Genomic DNA, 26,113 nt, shown 5'->3' on the forward strand with positions numbered 1-26,113 from the left:
TTAAATATTTCAGATAGATTAAAATGAGATTAAATGGCTGACACAGGCTTACAACTTGGCGTTAGGTGTATCAGAGGTAAGCAACAAAATTTTGAATATAGAATCGTGGTCTATTTTGATTTATTAAGCGAAGCGTTTCTATATAGGGTAGATCCTTCCGTCTGTAGCGGTTAGCTCTGTTGTCAATTTAGACATGTTAGAGTTGTCCCATCGATTTCAAACTTTGCATTATGATTAGGTTCGTTAAAAAAATACATGATGTTATAGGAGAATAAAAGTTTCTATCTTTTTGAATACATTTCATGAAATTTAAATTAATACGTACATTGTTAAACATCTAGGTCCTGATTGGAATTGGGACAATCAGGATGGTGGGCCTGGTCACGCGGGAACCGTTGTGCTCATTGGCTCAACAGACAACCCGCACTGCCTGCCGGGCTCGGTCATGGTGCTCTGGGACAACGGGTTCTGCAACAACTACCACGCGGGGCGCTCCAACCTGTATGATCTGCGTGTCCTGGATACTGGTCCGTCTGGCATAGTGCATGAGAACGCGCTGTGTGCTGGCTGCTCCGCGGATAGAATTTTTGGTATACGATGGACTTGTAATCAGTGCCTGAGTGTTCATCTCTGTTCCAGGTTTTATTTTTATTCTTTTATAGATTTCTAACTTACAGGTTTTTATCATTGGAAAAATTAAATTCGACAGTTTGTTCATAAATTCGCCAAGTTGAAAGAAGATATACAGCTAGTAATTTTTATATTAGGTTTATTGGTAATAAACTTTGGAATTTAAAAAATACGTCACCTCAATTTCTTTTCTCAAAAGAACGTTGAATCGTTGATATCCTTCTACTGCACTCCAATGGTTAAAAAAATTATTTCAATGTTTTTATATGCTTAGAGATTTTATATTTTGTTAGAAACCTAATTTATCTATAAGTATTCAAAGATTATTATTTTACAGGTGCTATCATTTAAAATATCATGATCTGACTCACGAATTTATTCGTTACCTGGTTCCTGGCGGCCACGGTGTGGTTGTGCCTTGCCGAGCAGCCAGCCAGACACCCACTGAGATTCACGGCATCTTTCGCAGCGCTGTGGTGGTGCGTGGACAGGACTGGAAGTGGGGCGACCAAGATGGAGGTGTTGGTAGTCAGGGGCTGGTCAAAGAGATTGCCAACTGGAAAGATCTGACGGGCAACAGCGTGGCTTGTGTTATCTGGCACGGCAGTAAGGCAGAGAATCTGTACCGTGTTGGCCATGACAGCAAAGTCGATGTGCGTTGTATTAAACCTGGGAGTGGAGGAAAGATTTACACAACACATTTGCCACTCCTCGGGAAGTCTGTTGATTCAGTACAAACATTTAAAATTGGACAAACCGTGGAGGTGTGTGTTGACCTTCCCACCCTGATACAGCTACAGGCAGGTCACGGAGAATACAGGCCGGAGATGGCAGTTGTTGTCGGCCGCAAGGGACGGGTGCATCGGATTACCGAGAAGGGAGACGTTAGAGTTCAGTTTGCTGCGGCTGCAGGCACCGACGCGAAATTTAGCAGATGGACCTTAAATCCGATGGCGTTAAAATCAGTCAAGGTCTTTGCCGTAGGGGAGCAGGTAAGAAAATTAAAACTTCTAGAATTATCAACAAATTTTTTTACCATTTGTTCCATTAATTTAAAAAGATGAAATAATGGAAGACTTGTATATTTAACTTACGTATTGGTAATAATATTTTTTTAGGTAAAAATAACTAATGACAAGTCTCTGATCGCCAGATATCATACAAACCATGCAGTAATGAGCGGCTACTCCGGATTAACCGCCAGGATCCAGTTGCTGCACTCTGAGTCCAGTGCTACAGTTGACCTTGGCCATGGACGCGTGATTACTCTCCACCCTGCCATTCTCGAGCATATAGAAAGGCAACAAGAAACTGTTCCAACACAAAATATGAATGAAAGGTATTTTTATTCTACTTTAAGGGAATAATGGAGTTAAAATTACAGAGGAGAAAGAAAAGATTTATTATCATAGATGGCCAATCGCCCACAATAATCCGTTCATATTTAAAGATATATTTATCATTTAGGTTTATGTCGTTGGCCTGCTCTGGAGATGTAATGGAAGTGGAAAAGATTCTTTCTAATCCTCTGCTAATACCAGATAATAATGCTCTTCTTATTGGTAAGTTTCTTTACTGACGTACTAGCAGCTACGCTCCTAGACGAATATAGGGACTATTTAAAGGGATGTCTAAGTAATTGACCCACCATTACCACCTTAGATTTTTTTTGAAAAATTGAAGGGGAGAGGCGCGCGGGTTGTAATTTTTTCAGGGGGGGGGGGCGATTTCTCTCCAAAAAAAGTTCAAAACACTCCCTTTACCTATAAGCAGCCATTCTAAAGGATAACCCTATCGATGCAGCGTTTACGAGATCCTTCGCAGCACACACACACACACAGAAAAGACAGACAGACTGGCCTCTCGTTACTTTGAAGTTAGAATGATGCTCAAATTGTAATTAGTATTTTATTTAGCCCTGCACAAGGCGGCCAACCTGGGTTTGTTGGCTGTTGTATCCAGCATAGTCAGGTTTCGTCCTGTTCTAGTCAACCAAAAATTGGAGCAGAAAACTGTTCTTATGGTTGCAGCTTATCAAGGTAGATAATAAACATCAAAAAACCTATAAGTGATTTTTAGCTCTCGTTAAGCTACACTTAGCAGAATTGAAGACCTATTTATCTGCCCCCCAAATATTATTTTAGATTCATTTCCTGGGTAAGTGACATTATTTGGTAAATAAAATGTATAAGTATTAACGTATTGTCAGTTTTGGTTTTTAGATTTTGAAAATATTTGTTAAGTTTATACTTTATGTATCAAGAAATTCTCTGTACATTGTACATTACCATTTATTTTGATAAGGAATAAGCTTTTATATATTGTTTAATTAGATTTAAAGATTTTTTAAAATAAAAATTAGAAAAAAATGGTGTTCAGGTTATGTTGAAATCCTGCGAACACTATTATCAAGTGGAGGAGACGGATCTATACCTGACCAGGCTGGGGATCTACCAATCCATTATGCTGCTATTGGCTCCAAACCTGCAGCTATTCTTACATTAATTGACAGAGGTAAATCCCCGAAGTTTTATAATAACAATACTCCTTTCTTCATATTCGTTGGCTTAACAACTTTGGGCACTTATATTGAATTTTGATTTGTTAGTTCCTTAAGTTGAGTTTCCAAACGTTTCAACCACTAATTGTAATACACATACAGAAGGGGTAATTTTACGTATCATCATAGAGGACATACACCAATTTGTTGGCCATTGTCTCATTCTTTTAGATCCTTGTTTTAAAATCCTGTAACCCAGTTTTCCTCTTTACTTTTATGTATTTGTAATGATTCTTTTACATAAGATTTTGCAAAGATTGGTATAAAAAATTCCTTATGGATTAGCCCCCCCCCCCCCCCCCCCCTCCTATATAAGACATCACAATAAAAAGGAACAGTTTAATTATAAGTTATCAATGGGCAATACAAGATAACCCAATTTTCTTTGTAGTATTTGAAGTCTAATACTACTTGTTAATATTTGTATCTTATCTTCCAAATAGGATAGCCTTTCTATATAAAATATATTTCCTCATTATTATTTTAAACCAAATTTTAGGCAGTCCAATCAACAGTCAAAATAAGGAGGGTAGGACACCCCTGCATCAAGCTGTTATTGGTCGCAGTATGGAGACATTAACTGCTCTCCTGAAAGCTGGTGCTGCTGTCAATATACAGGTTAGTAAAGGTGAACCATATTGGTTCAGCGATTAACAAGATACTTCAGTATACACACACACACACACAGAGACACAGATCCTGTTACCTATACATTTAATTTCAATTAGATTTTGCAAAAAAGCTTTTAAAAGATTTATTTTATTTCCCAATTATTGACCTAACCTTACAGCTTCAATTATAAAGGACAAGAATGGAGAAACACCACTGCAGATAGCCATAAACATGAAGAATGAGGATACAGCATGTCATATGGTTGATCAAGCAGATCTGCTTGTATTTGAAAAGTACGTATGTAATAATATTTCTCATGCATAGACGTCCAAGGTGGGGGGTAAAGGGTTGTTTACCCCTCACAAACTTTAAAATCCATTATTTTACCCCTGCCACATTTTTTTAAGGGGGACGTAACTGAAGCTTTTTTGATGCTGGGGGGGGGGGTTTTCTCCGGAACCACTTGATGAACCGTGCAATTTTTTTGGACTTAAGCTTTTAGGGGTATGAACATCTTATGGTTTCAAAGTCAACCCCTTACCCCCACCCCCTAGCCCCCCGGGGCTCAAAACCCCCCTAAAAATGAACCTAACCTTAAATTTCTCAGAAACCATTTGACCAATAGGGATGATTTCTTAAACTTAAGCTTTTATGGTTATAAACTAACTCCTAGTTTAGAAGTCACCACCCTGCTACCAACCCCTAGCCCTCTGGGGCTCCAAAAAACCCTAAAAATGAACCTAACCTTTATTTCCTCACAAACCATTCGACCAATAGAGATGATTTCTTAAACTAAAGCTTTTATGGTTATAAACTAAATTTTGGTTTATAGGTCACCCCCCTGCCACCAACCCCTAGCCCTCCGGGGCTCAAAAAAATCCTAAAAATTAACCTAACCTTAATTTTCTCAGAAACCATTCGACCAATAGAGATGATTTCTTAAACTTAAGCTTTTATGGTTATAAACTAACTCCTAGTTTAGAAGTCACCACCCTGCCACCAACCCCTAGCCCTCTGGGGCTTCAAAAAACCCTAAAAATGAACCTAACCTTAATTTCCTCACAAACCATTCGACCAATAGAGACGATTTCTTAAACTTAAGCCTTTATGGTTATAAACTAGCTTTTGGTATAGAAGTCACCACCCTGCCGCTAACCCCTAGCCCTCCGGGGATCAAAAAAACTCATAAAAATGAACCTAACCTTTATTTTCTCAGGAACCATTTGACCAATAGAGATGCTTTCTTAAACTTAAGCTTTTATGGTGATAAACTAACTCTAGTCTAAAACGACCAAGCTAATATTGCTTGATTCACTTCTACAACACTGTGGGCTACAATTGAATCAAGACAAAAGTAAGTGCCGAGCCCTGGGACCTATGTAGGGTGAAAATAGACATAAATCCTTGATGATTCCAGGTGGAGACAAAATATTTCAGCGGGGTCTTTTGTTTTTTTTTCAATTTTAAGTTCTGAAAAAAAATTGAAAAAAATATGAAAATCTTTAATAAAAAACAAACAAAAAATAATTTTCAATATTTTTTTTCACAAAAAGATTCAAACAACTTATATAAATACTATAAGCTTTAAAAAAATCACAATTTTCAAATTTAGACTTTCAATAAAAAGATTTGTAGAAAAAACCTAACAACATATTCTAACATATTTCTGATCAACATAGCAATAAAACATCTTTTGCAAAATCTTTATCATCAAAAATAAATAGCACTTACTAAAGACTTTTTTTCATTTAAACTTATACTTTTCACATTAATTAACTTTAAAGATTGATTTTTTTAAAAAGAAAGGTTGCGTGATTTTTTTATTCATAATTAATTGCCTAATTTTGAGATTCAGATAAAAAACTTTACTGCTTTATATCATGGGATACTCTACTAGCAGCGGCTACGCCTCTAGAGGCATATGAGGCCCTTAGGTTGGGGGGGAAGACGAACCCTCCCTTATAATTACAGTTTTTTTAATGAAAAAGTTAAAAACATTTATTTTTGAGAGTTAATTCTCTTGGGATAGTGATGGTACCCTTCCCCAAAATAGTAATAAACCTTACCAGGACATATAAGAAGCTACCATGTAAAGGAGAACCATATTGGTTCAGTAATTAGTGAGATCCCTTGGTGCACAAAGACTCACATAGAACCTGTTACTTTATTATAAAGATACATATATACACAGAAACTCTACAATCAGAGTATGTCTGTTTGTTCATCCGTCTGTATAAAAATATTACAGAATATATTTATTTGGTACTAGCGGCTACGCCCCTAGAGGCCTTTAGGGGCACTTGAGAGGGGAAGAAGTGGTTGAATTCTACAACTAGATTTTTATTTCAGACTTAAAAAGAAAAAGTTATTTTTTGTGTGTGAAATGGGGTCCTTTTTTAGGGGTTGATTTCTCCTAGGATGGTGGAGGTACCCTCCCAAAAAAGTTATAGAACTTCCAAGAACCAATGAGAAGCTACATAGAAAAAAAAGAACCATTGATCATTGTTAATTACTATTCAGGGATCTAAAGGGATAAGACAATGACCGCTAAATTGATTTACATTCCCAAATATGATACATGGATAACCCTTCTGTATGTTTCAGTTAATGGTTGAAACGTTGGGCACTTAATTTAATAATCTAACCAAACAAAAATCGCAACAAGTCCCCTAAGTAGTTAAGGCAACGAATAACAAATTGCTATATTAAACTATGGGGACTAGTGTAATAAACAGTCCATTGTCCCATCTCGCTCTGATTAATATATCTTTGCATCTGTATATTACACTTGCTATTTTCTTTATTTGTATTCTTTTAAACTTAACAGCTTCACTAATTATGGATGTTGTCTTTTTCCCTTGTTAAATCCAATTACCTAATTCTGGATATTCTTTGAGGTTGATAATTACAATTATATTTTATTAAATGGAAAAAGAACAATTTAATCAAAATTCAAGATAAAAATTATTTTATCACTAGCGGTTTTGCCCCTAGAGGCATCTAGGGGCCCTTGATAAGTGGGGGGAAGTTGACCCCTCCCCTACTTTCAGTTATAGTATGTAAAAGAAAAAGTTTTTTTTTAAATGTTGGGTAGGAACTCATTTTTTTCTAAACTCAAAACTTCTCAGGACCATGAAAAGCTGGAACCAAAAGGAGAACTACATCAGTTAAGCGGTTACAAAGAATCTTCGGTACCGACAGACACCCTCACACACACACACACACACAAACAGACAGACACAGAAACTGTTACTTTTATGTAAGGATTAATAGACACTAAACTACTCCTTAATATGTTGATCCTATCAGTCTAAAAGATAGGTCAATAAAGAAGAACTAAATTGGTCCAGTGGTTAGCAAGAACTTTAGGCACAGACAGAAAAAAACACACGGACATCCTATCTTTTTTATACAGGGATATAACTTTTAAACGATAGGAAAATTATTTTTTTCCAGATGATATTTCTCTCACTGCTTTAAAGCACTATTTATGATACAAAATAGATTGATGTCTGTTTGTCCATCTTTCTGATGCTTAAGAACTAATATGGTTCTTTTTTTACTTTACTATGTAGCTTCTCATTGGTCCTTGGAAGGTTCATAACTTTTTTTGAGAAAGAGAAGAGAAATCGCCCCTTAAAAAAGGACCACAACACACAAACAAAACTTTTCCTTTTTAAGCCTAAAATAAAAATATAGTTGTAGAATTAAACCCCTTATTTCCCTCTTAAGTGCCCCTAAAGGCCTCTAAGGGCGTAGCCGCTTTAGCAAAAAAAATATATTCTGTATTGTTTTTATACAGACGGATGAACAAACAGACATACTCTGATTGTAGAGTTTCTGTGTATATATGTATCTTTATAATAAAGTAACAGGTTCTATGTGAGTCTTTGTGCACCAAGGAATCTCACTAACCACTGAACCAATATGGTTCTCCTTTACATGGTAGCTTCTTATATGTCCTGGTAAGGTTTATTACTATTTTGGGGAAGGGTACCATCACTATCCCAAGAGAATTAACTCTCAAATTAAATGTTTTTAACTTTTTCATTAAAAAAAAACTGTAATTGTAAGGGGGGTTCGACTTCCCCCCCAACCCAATGGCCTCATATGCCTCTAGAGGCGTAGCCGCTGCTAGTAGATTATCAATTAATATAAAGTAGTAAAGTTTTTTATCTGAATCTCAAAATTAGGCAATTAATTATGAATAAAAAAATCACGCAACCTTTCTTTTTAAAAATCCAATCTTTAAAGTTAATTAATGTGAAAAGTATAAGTTTAAATGAAAAAAAGTCTTTAGTAAGTGCTATTTATTTTTGATGATAAAGATTTTGCAAAAGATGTTTTATTGCTATGTTGATCAGAAATATGTTAGAATTTGTTGTTAGGTTTTTTCTACAAATCTTTTTATTGAAAGTCTAAATTTGAAAATTGTGATTTTTTTAAAGCTTATAGTATTTATATAAGTTGTTTGAATCTTTTTGTGAAAAAAAATATTGAAAATTATTTTTTGTTTGTTTTTTATTAAAGATTTTCATATTTTTTTCAATTTTTTTTCAGAACTTAAAATTGAAAAAAAAACCAAAAGACCCCGCTGAAATATTTTGTCTCCACCTGGAATCATCAAGGATTTATGTCTATTTTCACCCTACATAGGTCCCAGGGCTCGGCACTTACTTTTGTCTTGATTCAATTGTAGCCCACAGTGACAAGAGATGCGATTGATAATGAAGATTTTTTTCTTTGAAATATATTTCGTTATGAAGCAGCAGTAGTTACTAATTTATAAATGTTATGGTTGAGATAGATTTATAACTGTTAAAAGTAACCCTAGTTTAGAAGTCACCCCCCTGCCACCAACCCCTAGCCCTCTGGGGCTCAAAAAAACCCTAAAAATGAACCTAACCTTAATTTCCTCACAAACCATTTAACCAATAGAGATGATTTCTTAAACTTAAGCTTTTATGGTTATAAACTAAATTTTGGTTTATAAGTCACCCCCCTGCCGCCAACTCCTAGCCCTCCGGGGCTTCAAAAAAATCCTAAAAATGAACCTAACCTTAATTTTCTCAGAAACCATTTGACCAATAGGAATGATTTCTTAAACTTAAGCTTTTATGGTTATAAACTAACTCCTTGATTATAAGTCACACCCCTGCCGCCAACCCCTAGCCCTCCGGGGCTCAAAAAACCCTAAAAATGTACCTAACCTTAATTTTCTCAGAAACCATTTGACCAATAGGGATGATTTCTTAAACTTATACTTTTATGCTTATAAACTAACTATAGTTTAGAAGTCACCCCCCTGCCGCTAACAAAGTATAGAGTCTCAACTCTTACAAAATTGATTGACATCCTTCTTCTCCTAAAATAGTAAAATAAATCTTTAATTATTAATTCATTAACGAAAAGTTTTTTCCCATAACAGCTGAAGTCCAAGATATCTGCACATTTAATAATGCTGTTCCTGAGAAAACTGAGGTTAGGTTGTTCCTCTGAAAGCATTTTTAAAAAAAAAAATACTGGAAATTTAAGCTAAAGTATATTTTTTTAGGGGGTTTTTGAGCCCAGGGGGGCTATGGGGTGGGTGACCTCTAAAATAAAATTTAGTTTATAACCATATATCTGCCAAACAAAAAAAGTAGTTTATACACATAAAAAACCATCTCTATTGATCAAATGGTTTCTGGGTCAATTAAAGTTAGGTTCATTTTTAGGGTTTTTTTAAGCCCAGGAGGGCTAGGGGTTGGCGGCAGGGGTGGGAAAACTTATAAACTAAAAGTTAATTAATAAGCATAAAATCTTAAGTTTAAGAATCTATTAATCAAATGGTTTCTGAAAAAATTAAAGTTAGGTTCATTTTTAGGGTTTTTGAGCCCCGGAGGGCTAGGGGTTGGCGGCAGGGGGTTGACTTCTAAACTATAAGTTAGTTTATAAGCATTATAGCTTAAGTTTAAGCAATCATTTCTATTAATCAAATGGTTTCTGAAAAAATTAAAGTTAGGTTCATTTTTAGGGTTTTTGAGCCCTGGAGGGCCAGGGGTTGGCGGCAGGGGGGTGACTTCTAAACTATAAGTTAGTTTATAAGCATAAAAGCTTAAGTTTAAGAAATCATCTCTATTGGTCAAATGGTTCCTGAGAAAATAAAGGTTAGGTTCATTTTTATGGGTTTTTTTTTATCCCCGGAAGGCTAGTGGTTAGCGGCAGGGGGGTGACTTCTGTACCAAAAGCTAGTTTATAACCATAAAGGCTTAAGTTTAAGAAATCATCTCTATTGGTCGAATGGTTTCTGAGAAAATTAAGGTTAGGTTAATTTTTAGGGTTTTTGAAGCCCCGGAGGGCTAGGAGTTGGCGGCAGGGGGGTGACTTATAAACCAAAATTTAGTTTATAACCATAAAAGCTTAAGTTTAAGAAATCATCTCTATTGGTTAAATGGTTTGTGAGGAAATTAAGGTTAGGTTCATATTTAGGGTTTTTTGGAGCCCCAGAGGGCTAGGGGTTGGTGGCAGGGGGGTGACTTCTAAACTAGAGTTAGTTTATCACCATAAAAGCTTAAGTTTAAGAAATCATCTCTATTGAACAAATGGTTTCTGAGAAAATAAAGGTTAGGTTCATTTTTAGGGTTTTTTGAAGCCCCAGAGGGCTAGGGGTTGGTGGCAGGGTAGTGACTTCTAAACTAGGAGTTAGTTTATAACCATAAAAGCTTAAGTTTAAGAAATCATCTCTATTGGTCGAATGGTTTCTGAGAAAATTAAGGTTAGGTTAATTTTTAGGATTTTTTTGAGCCCCGGAGGGCTAGGGGTTGGTGGCAGGGGGGTGACTTCTATATCAAAAGCAAGTTTATAACCATAAAGGCTTAAGTTTAAGAAATCATCTCTATTGGTCGAATGGTTTCTGAGAAAATTAAGGTTAGGTTCATTTTTAGGGTTTTTTTGAGCCCCGGAGGGCTAGGAGTTGGCGGCAGTGGGTTGACTTCTAAACTAGAAGTTAGTTTATAACCATAAAAGCTTAAGTTTAAGAAATCATCCTTATTGGTCAAATGGTTTCTGAGAAATTTAAGGTTAGGTTCATTTTTAGGGGGGTTTTGAGCCCCGGGGGGCTAGGGGGTGGGGGTAAGGGGTTGACTTTGAAACCATTAGATGTTCATACCCCTAAAAGCTTAAGCCCAAAAAATTTGCACGGTTCATCAAGTGGTTCCGGAGAAACCCCCCCCCCCCCCCCAGCATCAAAAAAGCTTCAGTTATGTCCCCCTTAATCAAATAAAACCTCAAACCTCTAAAATCGTTCTTTTTACCCCCGTAAAATAAAAAGCCTACGATGTAAAACTGTTCTGAAACGGCATCTAACCTTTTCTTTTTTCTGATAAATGAAAATTGTTATCTTTCTATGTTTATTTTTTTATATCTTGCTAGCTAAGCATAATTTTTTAGCCGTGATTTAGGATATAAAAAATTAATAATCTTGTGTTTAACACTAGTAATGGTTGGAACTCCCTCCATCTGGCCGTACGTGCTGGCCTGCCTAAACTAGTAGAACAGCTGATTCAAACAGACAGACGGTGTGTCAACATTGTCACAAGGGATAGACAAGCTCCCTTGCACATTGCTGTTGCCAGGTAACTCATATAACTCTCTCATTCGCTGATAGTTTCTTTTGACCACTGAAAACTCGTCCCTAGTTGAAATTAAGGGGGGAAAGTTCTTCCGTTTGTTTTTATATTGCTTTGTAGCCCAGCAGGGCTAGGGCAACGAAGGTTTAATCCTCACAGGGTTAGGGTTCCCCGCATGGTTAAGGCAAATAAGTAACCCGCTTTTCATTTTCAATTTATTTCAAAACAAGGGGAAAGGGTTTATCAGTGCTTAAGAGGCATTTTTTGTGAAAACACAGAATTTTTCAAACCTCAACTTAACATCTAGTTAAACTTATTTTAGTGAAAACTTGGATGTGATTAAATGCCTGTTAAAAACTCCCGAATGTGATATAAATATTCAGGTAATTCATGTTTTTAGAATATTTTTATAGGACAATTTTGGTAAGTCATTAACATATATAATCTAAGTATATAGAGAACTAGAGGGGAAAAGGAGGCACTTAGGGAAGGCGGAGCTGAATTCGATAACCCATTTTTTTATTTTAGATTTAAAAAGAAAAAGTAAAAAAATATTTGGAGGGGGGTAGGAGCTAATTTTTTTTCTAGGTGCAATTTCTCTTGTAAGCGTGGTGGTACCCTCCCCAAAATAGTTATAAACCTTCCCAGGACCTATGACAAACTACCCTGTAAAGGAGAACAATACCATTTCAGCGGCTAGTAAGATCCTTCGGTACAGACAGACAAATAGACATCCTGTTTCTTTATTATAAGGATATCTGTCTATCATTAAGTTTGTCCTTCTCTTACATAAACTTGTATTGAATGTTTGTATAGGATGATCAGGGTAGGAGTGGACTCCACTATGCTGCACTAAATGCGAATAGCTCTGTTCTTCTTCTACTTCTAGAACACAGGTATTCATATAATGTATCTATTACTTAGCGTTCATAATTTTAAAGTAAAGTTTTAAACCTTTACAGATTTTTATAAGCCAAACTTAGAATTGTCGAAAAATTCATGATCAATAAAAGAAACAATTTATTTTGGTGCATACTACAGTTTTGTGGTATTTGGTATATAATAATTTGTCTGGGAACAATGTCTAGCCGGAAGGGGATGTAGGGAGTTGTCAACGCCCCCCAAAATAAGAAATATGGGAGGAATCTTTTTTTCTACCCCTAAGAGCACACGTACACATAGTAAATTGCTGTGCATACAACTGTTTGGGAATACAAATTGAATTTTGAAGCAATTTTAAGTTTTATTTGTTTTATCCTCATTGATGAATAAAAAAAAAATTTAAGATGTGATGTAAGTTTGCAAGATCGTGATGGGAACACAGCCGCCCACCTGGCAGTTATTGGCACCCAGAGCATTGGCACTGAGAACAGATACAACAATGATCTGGAGGCAGTCTTTGATCCGGTTCACATTGATCGACTTACACAAATGGAGATACCCTCAGGTGGGTGCTTTTGGGATTTTAAGTTTCTTTAGTTTCTTTACTGAGAATGATAGTATACTCAAATAAGTTTGGCTTAAACTTTTCTTCATTATTTTATAATAATTTTCGTTTAAGATGTGATTACTATTCGATTACAAAAAGTTGTGAGAAACACATATGACTGTTTCATTCATATAGTGTATAGTATTTTTTACAATTACAAATGTTATTAATACTAAAAAACTTCATAGTAGATTGCCTAAAAGTAACAAAATATAATTTTAACTTGTAAGGAAATCGAATTAAAAGATTTTTAAAAATCCTTAAAAATTAATGCATTTCAGGTCAAATCCTGAGAGTTGGATTAATGTTAATGTTATTCCACCACGGTGCGGACAGGGACACCAGGAACCTGGCTGGAGATACACCCATCAACCTCATAGAAAACTGTGACCTACAACAATTTATAGTTGACTACCTGGTGCGGCCAGCAGCTGCAGAACCTGTGGGTGCTGAACCTGACTATGCCGAGATACAAGAGAATATGGTTGCTGGCCCGCAGGGAGCAGGTAACATTGGTTCCAAAGCAAACGCAGGACTGACAAACGTCGGAGTGGACAAACGCAGGAGTGTCTAGAATATCAAGTTATTTAAGTATTTTGTACCTGTTAGGTTATGTCAAGATATTAGGATAAAACTAACCCCCCCTGCAGGGGTTAGGCTTTTAATAGACCTAAAAGATGTTTTAGGTACCTAGGTTAGGTTAGGTTAAAGTGTCCACTTCGACGTTTGTCACTCCTGCGTTTGTCCTAAGACCAGCAACATTAACAAATCTTTGATATGACAGGATTTAGGTAAAAATCAATTACCATCTTACATGTTTTGACAGGCTTTATAATCCCAACTTTCATCTTTGCATGGTATAAAGTACTTTGTTAAGTCTTAACAAAGTAAAGAGCCCAGACGTATGTCTTGACAGGACACAAAGTTCGACGCTTGTCTAGTCATGATATAAAGTCCCAATTTAGGTATTGACAGAGCATTATTATCCAACAGATTTTTTATAAAATTTAATTTGCTTTCCGGGTGAGAATCAACAGTTTAGTCTTATGAAAATAGTATAGGTGGAAAAATAAATGTAATAAATTTTGATGTATAACCCAGACAACTTACTGGCCCCGGTCTTGGGGACCTTTTTCGTCTGCTAGCAAATGTCTTTCTGCTCTTGTGTAGCGTCTTGGCTGTGTTAATATTTACGATTTTATTGGCAGATATTCAAAGACCCAATTAAAGTCGGCACGGAGTGCACGGGGTGGAGACATGCAGTTATTTAACCCCTAACCTCTCTATTGTTTTACTCTAATGTTGGAAATATCAAACTTAGAATTTAGTTAATATATTGCCCAGTAGGTGGAGTTGAGGTGGGTGTAGAGGCTGACCCTGGCATGGCTGTCGAGAAGGAATGTAGAATATGTTGTGAACAGACTGACCTCATGACTTTTCACCCTTGCCAACATAAACTTGTATGCAAAGCTTGTTGTATAAGGTATTTATAACAGTTTTGCATGTCTGTTTTTCTGTCCGTTAAGATCTTAGAAAACTAGCATATTTTCTATAATATCTAAGACCTCTACTAGAACGCTGGTCCCTAAAAAGTTTATATGTCTGTCTATATTGTGTTCGAAATGTAGTAATTGGCTTATATTAGCTTTCAAACAGATTCCCAAACTTATGTGTTTAAGGCTGTTATAATTTAACCCTTAATCGAATATTAAGTCAAACTTTTGTATTTAATCATATTTTTCCAGGATGAAAAAGTGTCTTGAGTGCAATACTGTTATTGATAAGAAGACCATAGAAAGTGCTACAGTAGATAAAAAGGTAGGTATTTTTTAGGGTTGGGCCGGATATCCGGTGTGGCCGGATATCCGGCCGGATATCCGGTCATTTTCAATATCCGGCCGGATACCGGATATTGAAACTATCCGGCCGGATATCCGGCTCTATAATTTTTTATACTTTACACCAAAAATCTCTGCTTTTTAAAATCTTAAATGGCTATAATTTTCTTATTATTGAAGCTAGAAGAACATTTTTTCTGAATAAGTTTAACTTTATGTAAATTTATATAAGATTTCTGAAGAAATTTTTTTTTTACTACTTTAATATCTGGTAATTTGGCCGGTTATCCGGCCGGATATCCGGTAATTTGGCCGGATAACCGGATATTTGCCGGATATCCGGCGTTGGTCGGATATCCGGCCGGTTACCGGATATCCGGTGTTTGAAATCAGCCGGATATCCGGTATCCGGTATCCGGCCAAAAAAGTATCCGGCCCAACCCTAGTATTTTTATTTCTTATTTGCGAAGTATTAGAACTAGATCTAGACCAATACTATGTGCAAGATTATGTGCCCAAAGGTCCCAACAGACAAAGAATTAAGTTTGAAGTCCAATCTCGCCTTGTACCTGTTAATAAGCCTACGCTGTGCTTTCTCTCAAAGTGCCTAGCAAGCACCGGAATCTCAGATTTAAAAAAATATCTTTAAAATTCCTTTACCTAATTCTTGCATAAAGTAATGATACAATCAAACAAAACACTGCATAACCTTTCTAATTTTCGATTTATTTTAAAAAGGGAGATATCTATGTTCAGTTCAAGTAGGCACTTTAAGGGAAACCTCCAACGCTAAAATTGCGTATAATTTTTTAGGATATCGCTGATATATTGAAAAAGGTTCAAGATCTGGAGGACCAGTTTCTGTGTGGAATTTGCATGGAGAGGAAAAGAAATGTCGCCTTCCTCTGTGGACACGGGGCATGTCAGCTCTGTACTCAGGTTAGTGGCCTCATCGTATTATAGACAGCTTTTCGTGGATAGTAAAATTTAAAAAAAAATAAGCTTAATTTCATTATTGTTGGCCTCGAACATCCGGAGGCCTGGGCCGACAAAAAAATATTTGGGCTATAGTCCCTTTCGTGACAACGCCTCTTAAGGGGCCTTTCGTCATATTTTACAGTAGCTTTTGATAGGTTAAGTTAGGTTAGGTGATTGCCCCACAGGGTTAGGCAATTGGCCCTGCAGGGTTAGAGCCCCCCCCCCCCACAGTGGCTAAAAATAGGAGAAAAACTACTGTGAAAATTCGACGAAACGCCTCTTAAGAGGCATTGCCACGAAAAGGACTATACCCAGATATTTTTGATTTTCTGTAATAGAATTTTCCTTTGGATAATTTTCTAAAGTGCAACTATAAGTACACAGGGTTAATACTGTGCTCCTATAAAGATGGCTCTTGAAGTCTATTGTTTAAACATATTTTATGCATTACATTTATTTTATTTTTTACTTTTAGGATCTGGTTAATTGTCATATGTGCAGAAAAAAAATAGAAAAGAAGATACCACTTTATTGAAACTGTATTATAGACAGAACAAAGCTTTAATTCAATATTGGTTAAAATTTTAATGTTATTACCTACTTGAAATGTCGTAGGATTATTTTTTAAAAATATAAATATTGAATAGTTGTTTATCGCATGGTATTAAAGACAGCTATTCGCGGATATTAAAATAATAAATTATTATTTTAAATCCAGTTTTGTTACGACAACTTGATAAAAAGAATCGGTAAACTTTTTCACGGATTTGCTTGGCATTGATTATTTGTGCTTTTAAAATTGTCAGTAATTGAAAAATTTGCATTTTATATAATGTGATTGAAAAATATGAAAAAAAACATTGATCGCTATATTTTTTGTACAAATTTTATAATCTTTGAAAATATTGTAAGCATGTTTTATTATCTATAATACAAAGTAGAATGATGTCTGTCTGTCCGTCTGTCCCTTAAGATCTTGGTAACCACTGAACCGATCGGATTCTACTCTTCAGGGAATATACCTACTGGTCCTGTGGTGGTTTTAGGCTATTTTCTTGGGGGGTGGGACACCCCTAACCCCCCCCCCCCCTCCAGAAACAAAAAATCCCCCCGCCATTTTTTAAAATTATTTAAAATAGTGGTGGAGTGGGGGATCTCCAGGTAATAAACGATGTCATTATACCTCTTGGGGCAAAGCCACTAGAGGCTAGGGGCGAAGCCGCTAGTATTTATTAAATTAGTCAGTATATTTTGTGTATGAATTATACGAAGTGTGATGTAATGAAATAAATGACAAAATATAAAAATACTTCCATCATAAAAAATAAAGTTATCTTTCAGATTTAACTTAATAATGTATAAGAGGTATTGAGATACTAATGTACAGGTAACTATAGCCTCTACGGGGATGACAACATTCATAGAAGCTAACCTCAAAACTAATTTGACAATTGAAACAATTGTCGATTTAAAGTTTTTGGAAATTGAAGAAATAGAAAATAACTTTAGTCTTTAAAAAAAATGTAAATATGTCTTAGGATTGCTTAAAAGCATAATCTACTTACAATTCAAGATGTAATAGAGATATTATCCTTAAATGAATGTATTAAATATTATATTCATGTTCTTCAGATTTTTAAATATACAAGAAAAGAGAAGAAAATTTGAAATTTTAGAGTAAAGAAAGCTGTCCCGCCGTATATTACTAGATTTTTCTTGGTATAGTGAATCGAACCTCCCCCTCCCCAAATGTATTTTTAAAATTGAGTTAAGGTGAAATTTTTATGGGGGATTGGTGTCCAACCCTCAAGAAAATAGCCTATACCATGAAATAGGTAGTTGATATTAGGGTTGGCAATCCGAATCCGGAATCCGCCCAATATTGGGCCAATTTTGGAATCCGGATCCTGAATCCGTTTTTTAATAGCGGATTCTAGATTCTTAATTGGTAGGCTAAAATTAGCGTCTTGAGTTTTTTCTTTCAACTGCCTCTTTTTGAAGGCAAAAATTATCATCATTACATTTTTAAAATCTGGTTCGATTTTCGGAAGTGAATTATAGAGAACACCAAGAACATTATTTTTTAGGACATATGTAGCACTTAATTTTTAAAAAAATTTTAAAAGCCTTTTAAAATACTGCTAGAATTCCGAATCCACAAGGAATCCGCCATTTTTTTGACGGATTCTTTTAAGAATCCGAATCCGGCCCAAAAATTTGACGGATTACCATCACTAGTTGATATATTCCATCCTAAGAAAAGCTCAATTCGTTCTCGGTTAAAGAGATATAAGCTTCAAACAGATGCTTTAGAGATATTTAAATATTCAGAGTTTGTTGAAGCTATTGTTGTACCTGAAACTACTATGTTTAAAGATGAACTTGCCGGTGTTAACAATTCTGTCTGTGATAATACTTCCTGGTGTTCTAGCTATAGAACCTTTAACTACAGGTACAATGATCTGAATTATTCCATAAAAATGTAAGATTTGTTTTTGTCTGTAGCCTAATTTCTTGTAAACCACTAAACCGATTAAGTTCTCCACTTTATTATAGCTTCATATAGGTCCTGGAATGGTTTTATCGATTTTATGTTCAGATTCAAGTCTTGTTAAGGTTTTAAGCTATTTTATTGTCCATCCATTCCCCTTCATATACGAAGCCCCTAGATGCTGGGGGCACAACCTCTAGTCCTCTACATAAGGAGACTGGATCAATATACATGTAAATCTCTGAGAAAAAAAGTGTTTTCAATATTTGAAAACATACATTATATATATAGCTTCTTATGTACAGGGAACTCAACTGGATATATTAAAATCTTTTTCACTTTTAAGTAGGTATCACTATTTCTTAAAAGTTTTATTTATTTATATACATCAAACGCTTCACAACAACTAAACATAAAATTGCGAATTGTGTGTTTATATTGATTTTGACTGACCCTCCTTTTACATGTCTGGAGAATTTCTTATGGTATTTCTAAAACCCCGGGTTATACGATATCACTACAATAATTCTAATCATATTATCTCCATTCGTTCAATGCTATTAAAAAGGTCGTCATTTTCACTACTTGTTGCCCCCCAACGGCAGCTCATAACTACTTACAGGGTGACCACCATGTACGTTATGTTCAATATGTTCATATTGAACACCATTTTAAGTTTTTTTGGTACGTTTTTGTACGTTATTGGTTTTTGTGTTCAATATGAACATTTCAGCATACGTTATTGTACGTTTTTCTGTAATGTATGATTGTATTAGAAATCATTAATAGTTTGTATTTCTTAAAAACTATTATAAAAAAAATTTCTGCGCGCTTCGCGCGCCATTTTACAAATTTTCCTGGGATCTATGACGTCATTGTGAAGCTTCCATAAAATAACTATACTCAATCAAACATTTCAGTAAATAAAAAAAAAAATTCCTCTAATTACAAACCTTACCAAGACAAATGAGAATTTACACTTTAAAGGAGTGTTATATTTGTTCATCAGTTAGCGAGATATTTTTTAGTTGATTTTTGTGTTTTCATGTACCTATAGGAATGAGATACTACATTCTATACAAAGTAGAACGATGTCTGTCTGTCTATTCGTCTGTCTTAAGCTTAAGATCTCGGTAATTGTTGAACCGATTTGGTTCTACTTTTCAGGTAATATACCTACTGGTCTTGTTGTGGTTTTAGGCTATTTATTTGGGGTTTGGGACAACCCCAACTCCCCTACAAAAAAGCAAAAATATCCAATAAAAATTTTCTATTTTAAAAAAATTTAAGTAGGTAAGTGGGGGGGGGGGGGAACTCCCTTTAAAAAAACCCACTCATTTTTTTCATTTTAAAAGCGAAGCTTTTCTATAATTAGGGTCGGTCTGTACCGGTCTGTACCGATTCTAATTATTAATTTAGTTATTTAGGCATGTTAGAATTAACCTATTGATTTCAAACTTTGCATGGTGATTCCTTTAGTAGTAAGGTACGATTTAGAAAGCGTAGCAACTCTATAATCGTTACTAGTATGTACTTACATCCATTCTAAACATGTTGATTTACTTTTTAAACAACAAATTTTTAAATGATCTATTCATCCGATTGTTCTGATTTTTGGTATATTGATTTCTGGGACAACAAAGTATAATGTTATAAGAGAAGCAACTCTATACCTAGTCCTATAAATGTAAGTATTAGGGTTGGGCCGGATAGTTTTTTGGCCGGATACCGGATACCGGATATCCGGCTGATTTCAAATGCCGGATATCCGGTATCCGGCCGGATAGCCGGCAAATATCCGGTTATCCGGCCAAATTACCGGATATTCGGCCGGATAACCGGCCAAATTACTACATATTAAAGTATCAAAAAAGGATATAGTCCCTTTCGTAGTGGAGCAACGCACCTTAAGGGGCGATTCGTTGTATTTTTAAAATTGCTTTTAATAGGTTATTTTAGGTTAGGTTAGGTTATATTTGGTTAGGTGATTGCCCCGCAGGGCTAGGCAATTGGCCCCGCAAGGTTAGAGTCCCCTGCGAGGGGCTAGAAATAGGAGGAAAGCTACTGTGAAAATACGAATAATCGCTCCTTAAGGGGCGTTGCCACGAAAGGGACTATACCCGCAAAAAAAATTCTTCATAAACTGGTGTTTTATATTATACTAGCGGCTGCGTCCCTAGTATCTAGGGATATTAGAAAGGACATGAAAGTGAAGAAAAATAACTTAAAACCTTACAACGACTTTTTTATAAAAATTAAACGGACTAAAACCACCCTGGGACCTAAAAAGAAGAACCATATCGGTTCATCAGTTAGCGAGATCCTTCGCTGCAGACAAAAAAAAAGCTTACTACTTTATATAATAGGATAAAATTAAGGTTAAAACTTAAAAATTAAGTAACTATTACATCTCCATAGCAAATAAATCTAATTAACTATTACTACCCTCAATCTGTAATATTAACCCCTAACGGTTGGAGGATGGGCGGGGAGGTGGCGTTAAATGCCTACCCCCCCCCCTCTGTTTTTTTCTATCCCATTTTCTGTGTATAAAAGGGCTACAACTGAGTGACTTTCGAAATATGGGTATGAAACATAACTAAGAGTTGAAAATTTTTAATACCTCCTTCCTGGCGGGCACAGGATGCCAGCAAATCTGGTAAGGTCATTCAGGTAAAAAGTAAAAATATTTTTTTACTTAAACAAAGCATTTCATGTTATCTAATACTAAAATATCCTATAGTCGTACATCCTCATATGTAATATAGATGCTCAAGTCGATTTCAGGTTCCAGGTATAATCCTGCAAGTTCTGAACCTCCAGGTCTCCAGAAATCTTTAAACGGTTTCTGTGACCGCAACTTTTTACCTGAAGATTTCAAATTTTAAACTTAAGCTTTTTTATATATCTTCATGACTTATTACAATTTCATAAAATCTGTTGCCGTTTACCTGCCAACCGTCGGTTTGCGGCTGGCAGCTGCCAAGTACTGCTGCCACCGCCAAAATTTATGTTTTGAGATTTCTAATATAAAATTTACATAAAGATTAACATATTCAGAAAAAAATTTTCTTCTAGCTTCAATAATAAGAAAATTACAGCCATTTAAGATTTAAAAAAACAGAGATTTTTGTTGTAAAATATAAAAGATTATATTGCCGGATATCCGGCCGGATAGTTTCAATATCCGGTATCCGGCCGGATATTGAAAATGGCCGGATATCCGGCCCAACCCTAGTAAGTATATCCACAAACATTATCCTGTATTAAGCAGTTTTTTTCAATTTACTTACATTTTTGCTTCGACTCTTATACATTTTTATTCTGATTATTCAGTACTGACACTATACAAGTGTTAAAGTCCGTATGTCCTACCGTTTCAGTGCTTTGCTTTTGTGGATGTTGTCATCCTTGTTTTTTTTTTACAAATTACGAACGAACAATTTTATACCTATAAGAGGGGGACTTTCCAATACCTCCTTGGGTGACGCCCCTAGAGGCTAGGGGCAAAGCTGCTGGAATATTTAATCATACATAAATAGATGAATAAAAACTTAATTATGAGGTAGGTACTTTTTACATGATTAAATTGGGGTAAATTTTCTTAGGGGAGGTAATTAAGTGGGGGTAGTTAACACCCAAAACAGATTTCAAGGGGGTAGAAAAATTGCCAGCATGCATCGCGTGCCAATTTACCGTCCCCCACCCCCTCACAAATTGAGTTTTTTTATACCCCCCTTTAAATAGTAAAGGTTGGACAACCTTGGATTAGTATACTTCTTTCTATATATACTAGCGGCTACGCCTCTAGAGGCTTCTAGGGGGAGGGGGGGGGGGCGCACTTGAGGAGAAGGGAATTGAATTGGATAACCCAATTGCTTAATTTAGATTTTAAAAGAAAAAAAAAGAAAATTTGGGAGGGGGATTTTTTTGGGGGGAAGGGGTGAATGCCCCATTTTAATTTTAGTTTAAAAAAATTTTAAGGGGGGGGGGGATTTTTTCTAGGGGCTATTTCTCTTTGGAGGGTGGTGGTACCCTCCCAAAAAATAGTTATTAACCTTCCCGGGACCTCTGAGAAGTTACCCTGTTAAGTTATTGGAAGGAATATGGAGGGCAGAAAAATAGCCTAACACCATACCCGGACTCTTTATAAAAATGTAATAGAATATAACCATCTAGGGACCAATAAGAAGCTTCCATATAAAGGAGGACCACATCGGTTCAGCGGTCAGCAAGATCCTTCCCTACAAATAAAAAAGCTTACTACTATAATATAATAGGATATCAATTCCCTGAAGAGTAGATCCCAATCAGTTCATCATTTACTGAGATCTTAAGCTTCAGACAGACGGAAAGACATTGTTCTACTTTGTAATATATATATATATATGTGTGTGTGTGTTTTATGGTACGTTATTGTACGTTATTTTTTCAAAAAATGTACGTTATTGTGTTCATTGTAATTTTTTTGTAGTACGTTATTTTCAATATTAATATCAAAAAGGCGGTGGTCGCCCTGTACTTATATATTTCTTGATTTTTTAATTAAATTAGACAATAATGTAAAGGTTTAGGTATTGGTCTGACCGCTGCTGGCTCTGTCCTATGGATGGCCAAGGACAAGATTCTTTGCCAGTTTTCAGAGTGCTGTCAGGTAAGTCCTTCAGATATTGTATAATATGGTCCTAGGACAAACGTCGGAGTGGACACTTAACCTAACCTAACAAATTTTAAACCGCATCTTATAGGTTCTTTAAAAACTAACCCCTGCAGGAGGCTTATTTGTATGTTCAGTTAAAATATCAGTGTCCAAACTTTTTTACCAATAATTCTAATCTACATAAAAAATATTGTTGCTTTTCGTAAGTTGACAATAATCTATTGTTTAATGTCCCATCCCTATAGATCCCTGCAACTGATTTCCTTTCACTTAATTTCCTTTAAGTCTTTGCTTCTTTTAGACATAATCATTGGTAAGTTATAAAGACTTTGATTTAGGAGCCCTACATTCGAAACCAACTGAGTGGATTTCAACAAACGCTAGATGATAAACTTTTTGGCCAGCATATAGCTAAAAGTGTTGTTTACAAGTAGGCAAAACCAGTTTTTTCAGCTCCTATTTAAGATAGACGGCAATTTTTGTGAATATCTTAATAATTTTTTATTTTTTTATTTTCTCTAATTTTTAAAGATTTACTGTTTTTTTATTCAAAAATATTAAATGATATTCTTGTAAATGGCGAAAACAATCCATTTGGTTTGAAACGTTAGGCTTTAGTTTTAGCGAAATTAATCATTCAATCATAAGTATAATTATTATATTATAATTTAGAACGCTTTATTCTCATCTGAGAAAATTTGAACCAAAGAAAGCACTGGTACTTAGTTTTCATGGGTAAGATACATTTTTTTCAATATTTTTATAACATTAGAGTTTAACCAAATAAAAAACCCGAGGCATTACAAAATTGGTAACGTGTCGAGAAGTTGTCAGGTTCGAGTCTGGACATCGACGCATCATACTAGAGACTGTAAAAATGGTACCTGTTGTTAGTCAGGCTCGTGACATCAATAGTAAGAGTATGTGGGAATGACGTGGCCTATTAAAAGTGCCATTAAAGGGTTGGTTGTCTGTTGTAATGGACTCTTACACGGCAATTATAAGACGCAGAGTCTATGCTTCAAGGTTCGTGGCGAGGTCTAGTACCCGAAGTGACACCAAGCCCCCTAGAGGTCATCTTAACCAAAACGTGCAAAATCACAATAGCACATCTTATCTTAAAGTGGATTGTTAAATTAGCAGATAATTACAACTAATAGAAAAATGTACCTAAAAAGTTTTTAAAAATATTTCAATGTTATTGTGATTTTTTGAAGTAATATTTCCGTTAATTTATATAAAAAAATTAATATTTATAGAATGACAGGCGCTGGTAAAAATTATCTTGCTCAATTGATAGCTGAAAATATTTATAAAGAGGGAACAAACAGGTAAATTTTCATGCTTTTTAAAAAAAAAGGCAATTAGTGTTCACTTCTTCCACCAATTAAAAAAAATTGCAATGCTTTCTCGTCATTTGTATGGCCTTTGGGGCATCTTAAACATTGTTTCCCCAAAAAAGTTTAGTCTGTTAGTTTGTGTTAGTTAGCTACGCCCACAAATACCCTAGAAATTTTGGGCTTTACCATCTCCCTTTTATTTTGATTAAGATTTTGTGTTTTTTTACTTTTCTTTCTGTTTTAAATTGTAAAATTGAGCCTAATCAAGGACAGTAATCTTTTTTTTTCATTTAAAAAAAGCATCAGTTTTCATCAAAATTATTCTTTTTTTAAATGAACGTATTACAGTGCCCCTAGTATGAGGACTTAGACAATCGTTCCTTTAAGTTAATATCGATAAGAAACGGAAAAAGAGATATTATTTTTATTTCTTCCGGGTAAAATTAATGTAGTTTTCTGTGTTTTTCAGCAAATACGTCCACATTTACCTTTCAACTGTTCATTTTCCTGACAAGGACAGAGTGGAATTCTATAAAGTAAGGATTATATTTTAGTTTTTTTTATCACGAATAGGCTGTCAATGTTAAATTTAAATCAAGCCAACAGTTTTCTGGCCCTTCACATCCATATTTAAATAAAGTAACAGTATCTGTGTGTGTCTGTGCAAACTGAAGGATCTCACTAACCGATACGGTTCTCCTTTATAATGTAATCTCTCATTGTTCCGGGGAAGGTTTACAACTATTTTGGGGGAGGGTACCACCACCCTCCCAAGAGAAATCCCCCCTTCGAAAGAATTACCTCTCCCCCAATTGCTTTTTATTTTAAAAACTAAAATTGATTGGGGGGGGGGGGAGGGGTTGAATCCAACCACCCACAACCTCAATTTCTCCTGGACACTTCTAGGGCGTAGCCGCTACTGTTGAAATATAATGGCTATATGAACGTGGTAAAGTATGTATTAAATTGGGTTGGGATAAAAGATTTAATGGTAATTTCAATGCGAATTGATGGTGGCTGTGAAACCTTGCTGTATGGGTAGTTTCACGAAATGCATTTAAAATCAAAAATTCAAATATTCTAACCTATTCTGTGATAACATGTGCATTTATTTTAAAAGTTTAAATTTTCTACCTCGTTTTTTTTAAAGAATTAAAACATGCTAAATGAAATCTTTATTCCATCTTTAGTTGTTCGATCGTACTTTTAATTTATAGAAATAAAATGCTTTAGGTAACTTTTTTGCTATTAATTATGTCTATATTTTAGAACCAACTTCAAAATGAAATAAAAGGAAAATTATATTTTTTCGTGTTATTTATTACATTTTAATCTTAATTTTTTAACGAATTAATATATAACAATTTAAAGTTAATACTAAAATATGGTTGACAACGATTAGTTGATATGTCAATCGAAATGTATTCCTGAATCTGCTTATGCTTCTTTAGAGATAGAAAATAGAGGTTGAAGTCGCCCTCCCCACTTTAAATTTTTCTTTTCTAAAGAAAAGATAGATAGAAAGAAAAATTGGGGTTCATTTTTTCTAAGGGCGATTTATCTAGCGATGGTGGTGTTACCCTCCTCTCAAAAAGCTATAAACCTTCCCAGAACAAATGAGAGGCTACACTGTAAAAAAGAACCATATTAGTTCTACGGTTAGCGAGATCCTTCGTTACAGACAGACACATAGACATTCTGTTACTTTTATATAAGAAATTGTATAAAATATAATTTTGTACAGCAAGAGTGAAATCTTGTGCCCGAAGTTTATTTATATTTGACGAAGTAGATGATATGGACCCCGGCATTATTGACGCAATTAAACCTTTCCTAGGTAATAACAATTTTTTTAAATCAGGGATGGCAATCCGTGGCACTTTGCACAAAATCGGATTGGAAAAA

At 35.2% G+C, this 26,113-nt stretch overlaps 2 protein-coding genes across 9 annotated transcripts in view; both read left to right on the forward strand.

Moving 5' to 3' along the window:
• On the forward strand, nt 1-17,059 carry LOC145317433 (E3 ubiquitin-protein ligase MIB2-like). Of its 7 annotated transcripts, none has more exons than XM_080158521.1 (19): nt 1-76; nt 342-639; nt 968-1,622; nt 1,749-1,969; nt 2,098-2,192; nt 2,547-2,669; nt 3,010-3,144; nt 3,690-3,808; nt 3,995-4,095; nt 11,281-11,418; nt 11,735-11,795; nt 12,229-12,308; nt 12,699-12,859; nt 13,183-13,407; nt 14,246-14,384; nt 14,647-14,719; nt 15,553-15,678; nt 16,193-16,624; nt 16,865-17,059. In XM_080158521.1, the coding sequence occupies exons 1-18, from the start codon at nt 34-36 to the stop codon at nt 16,250-16,252; spliced, it is 2,853 nt and encodes a 950-aa protein (XP_080014647.1). In that variant the 5' UTR covers nt 1-33; the 3' UTR covers nt 16,253-16,624; nt 16,865-17,059. The 7 variants fall into 7 exon arrangements, with proteins under 7 accessions (XP_080014647.1, XP_080014648.1, XP_080014649.1 ...); XM_080158522.1 differs by having other exon boundaries at nt 16,915-17,059; XM_080158523.1 differs by having other exon boundaries at nt 16,959-17,059.
• LOC145317439 (torsin-1A-like) overlaps nt 17,044-26,113 on the forward strand; it is a 12,855-nt gene continuing 3,785 nt past the window's right edge. Inside the window, exons 1-9 of one of the 2 annotated variants that reach the window (XM_080158534.1) lie at nt 17,044-17,104; nt 18,049-18,169; nt 22,777-22,862; nt 23,207-23,298; nt 23,541-23,603; nt 24,128-24,199; nt 24,678-24,744; nt 25,478-25,500; nt 25,951-26,045. In XM_080158534.1, the coding sequence (XP_080014660.1) occupies nt 18,094-18,169; nt 22,777-22,862; nt 23,207-23,298; nt 23,541-23,603; nt 24,128-24,199; nt 24,678-24,744; nt 25,478-25,500; nt 25,951-26,045 (574 nt within the window). In that variant the 5' untranslated portion in view covers nt 17,044-17,104; nt 18,049-18,093. The remainder of the gene's footprint in view (nt 17,105-18,048; nt 18,170-22,776; nt 22,863-23,206; nt 23,299-23,540; nt 23,604-24,127; nt 24,200-24,677; nt 24,745-25,477; nt 25,501-25,950; nt 26,046-26,113) is intronic. The other variant, XM_080158535.1, reaches the window with a different exon arrangement.

The sequence above is a fragment of the Acartia tonsa genome, chromosome 4 (genome assembly GCF_053477335.1).
Source record: "Acartia tonsa isolate MP-2025a chromosome 4, ASM5347733v1, whole genome shotgun sequence".
In the NCBI taxonomy this organism is placed as follows: domain Eukaryota; kingdom Metazoa; phylum Arthropoda; class Copepoda; order Calanoida; family Acartiidae; genus Acartia; species Acartia tonsa.

Bases quoted from the DNA above. Each gene is read 5' to 3' on its own strand.
- LOC145317433 (XM_080158521.1), top strand. From the start codon at position 34: ATGGCTGACACAGGCTTACAACTTGGCGTTAGGTGTATCAGAG. The intron at 11,796-12,228 runs GTAATTCATGTT...ATGTTTGTATAG, and splicing joins AATGTGATATAAATATTCAG to GATGATCAGGGTAGGAGTGG. The intron at 15,679-16,192 runs GTTAGTGGCCTC...TTTTACTTTTAG, and splicing joins CATGTCAGCTCTGTACTCAG to GATCTGGTTAATTGTCATAT.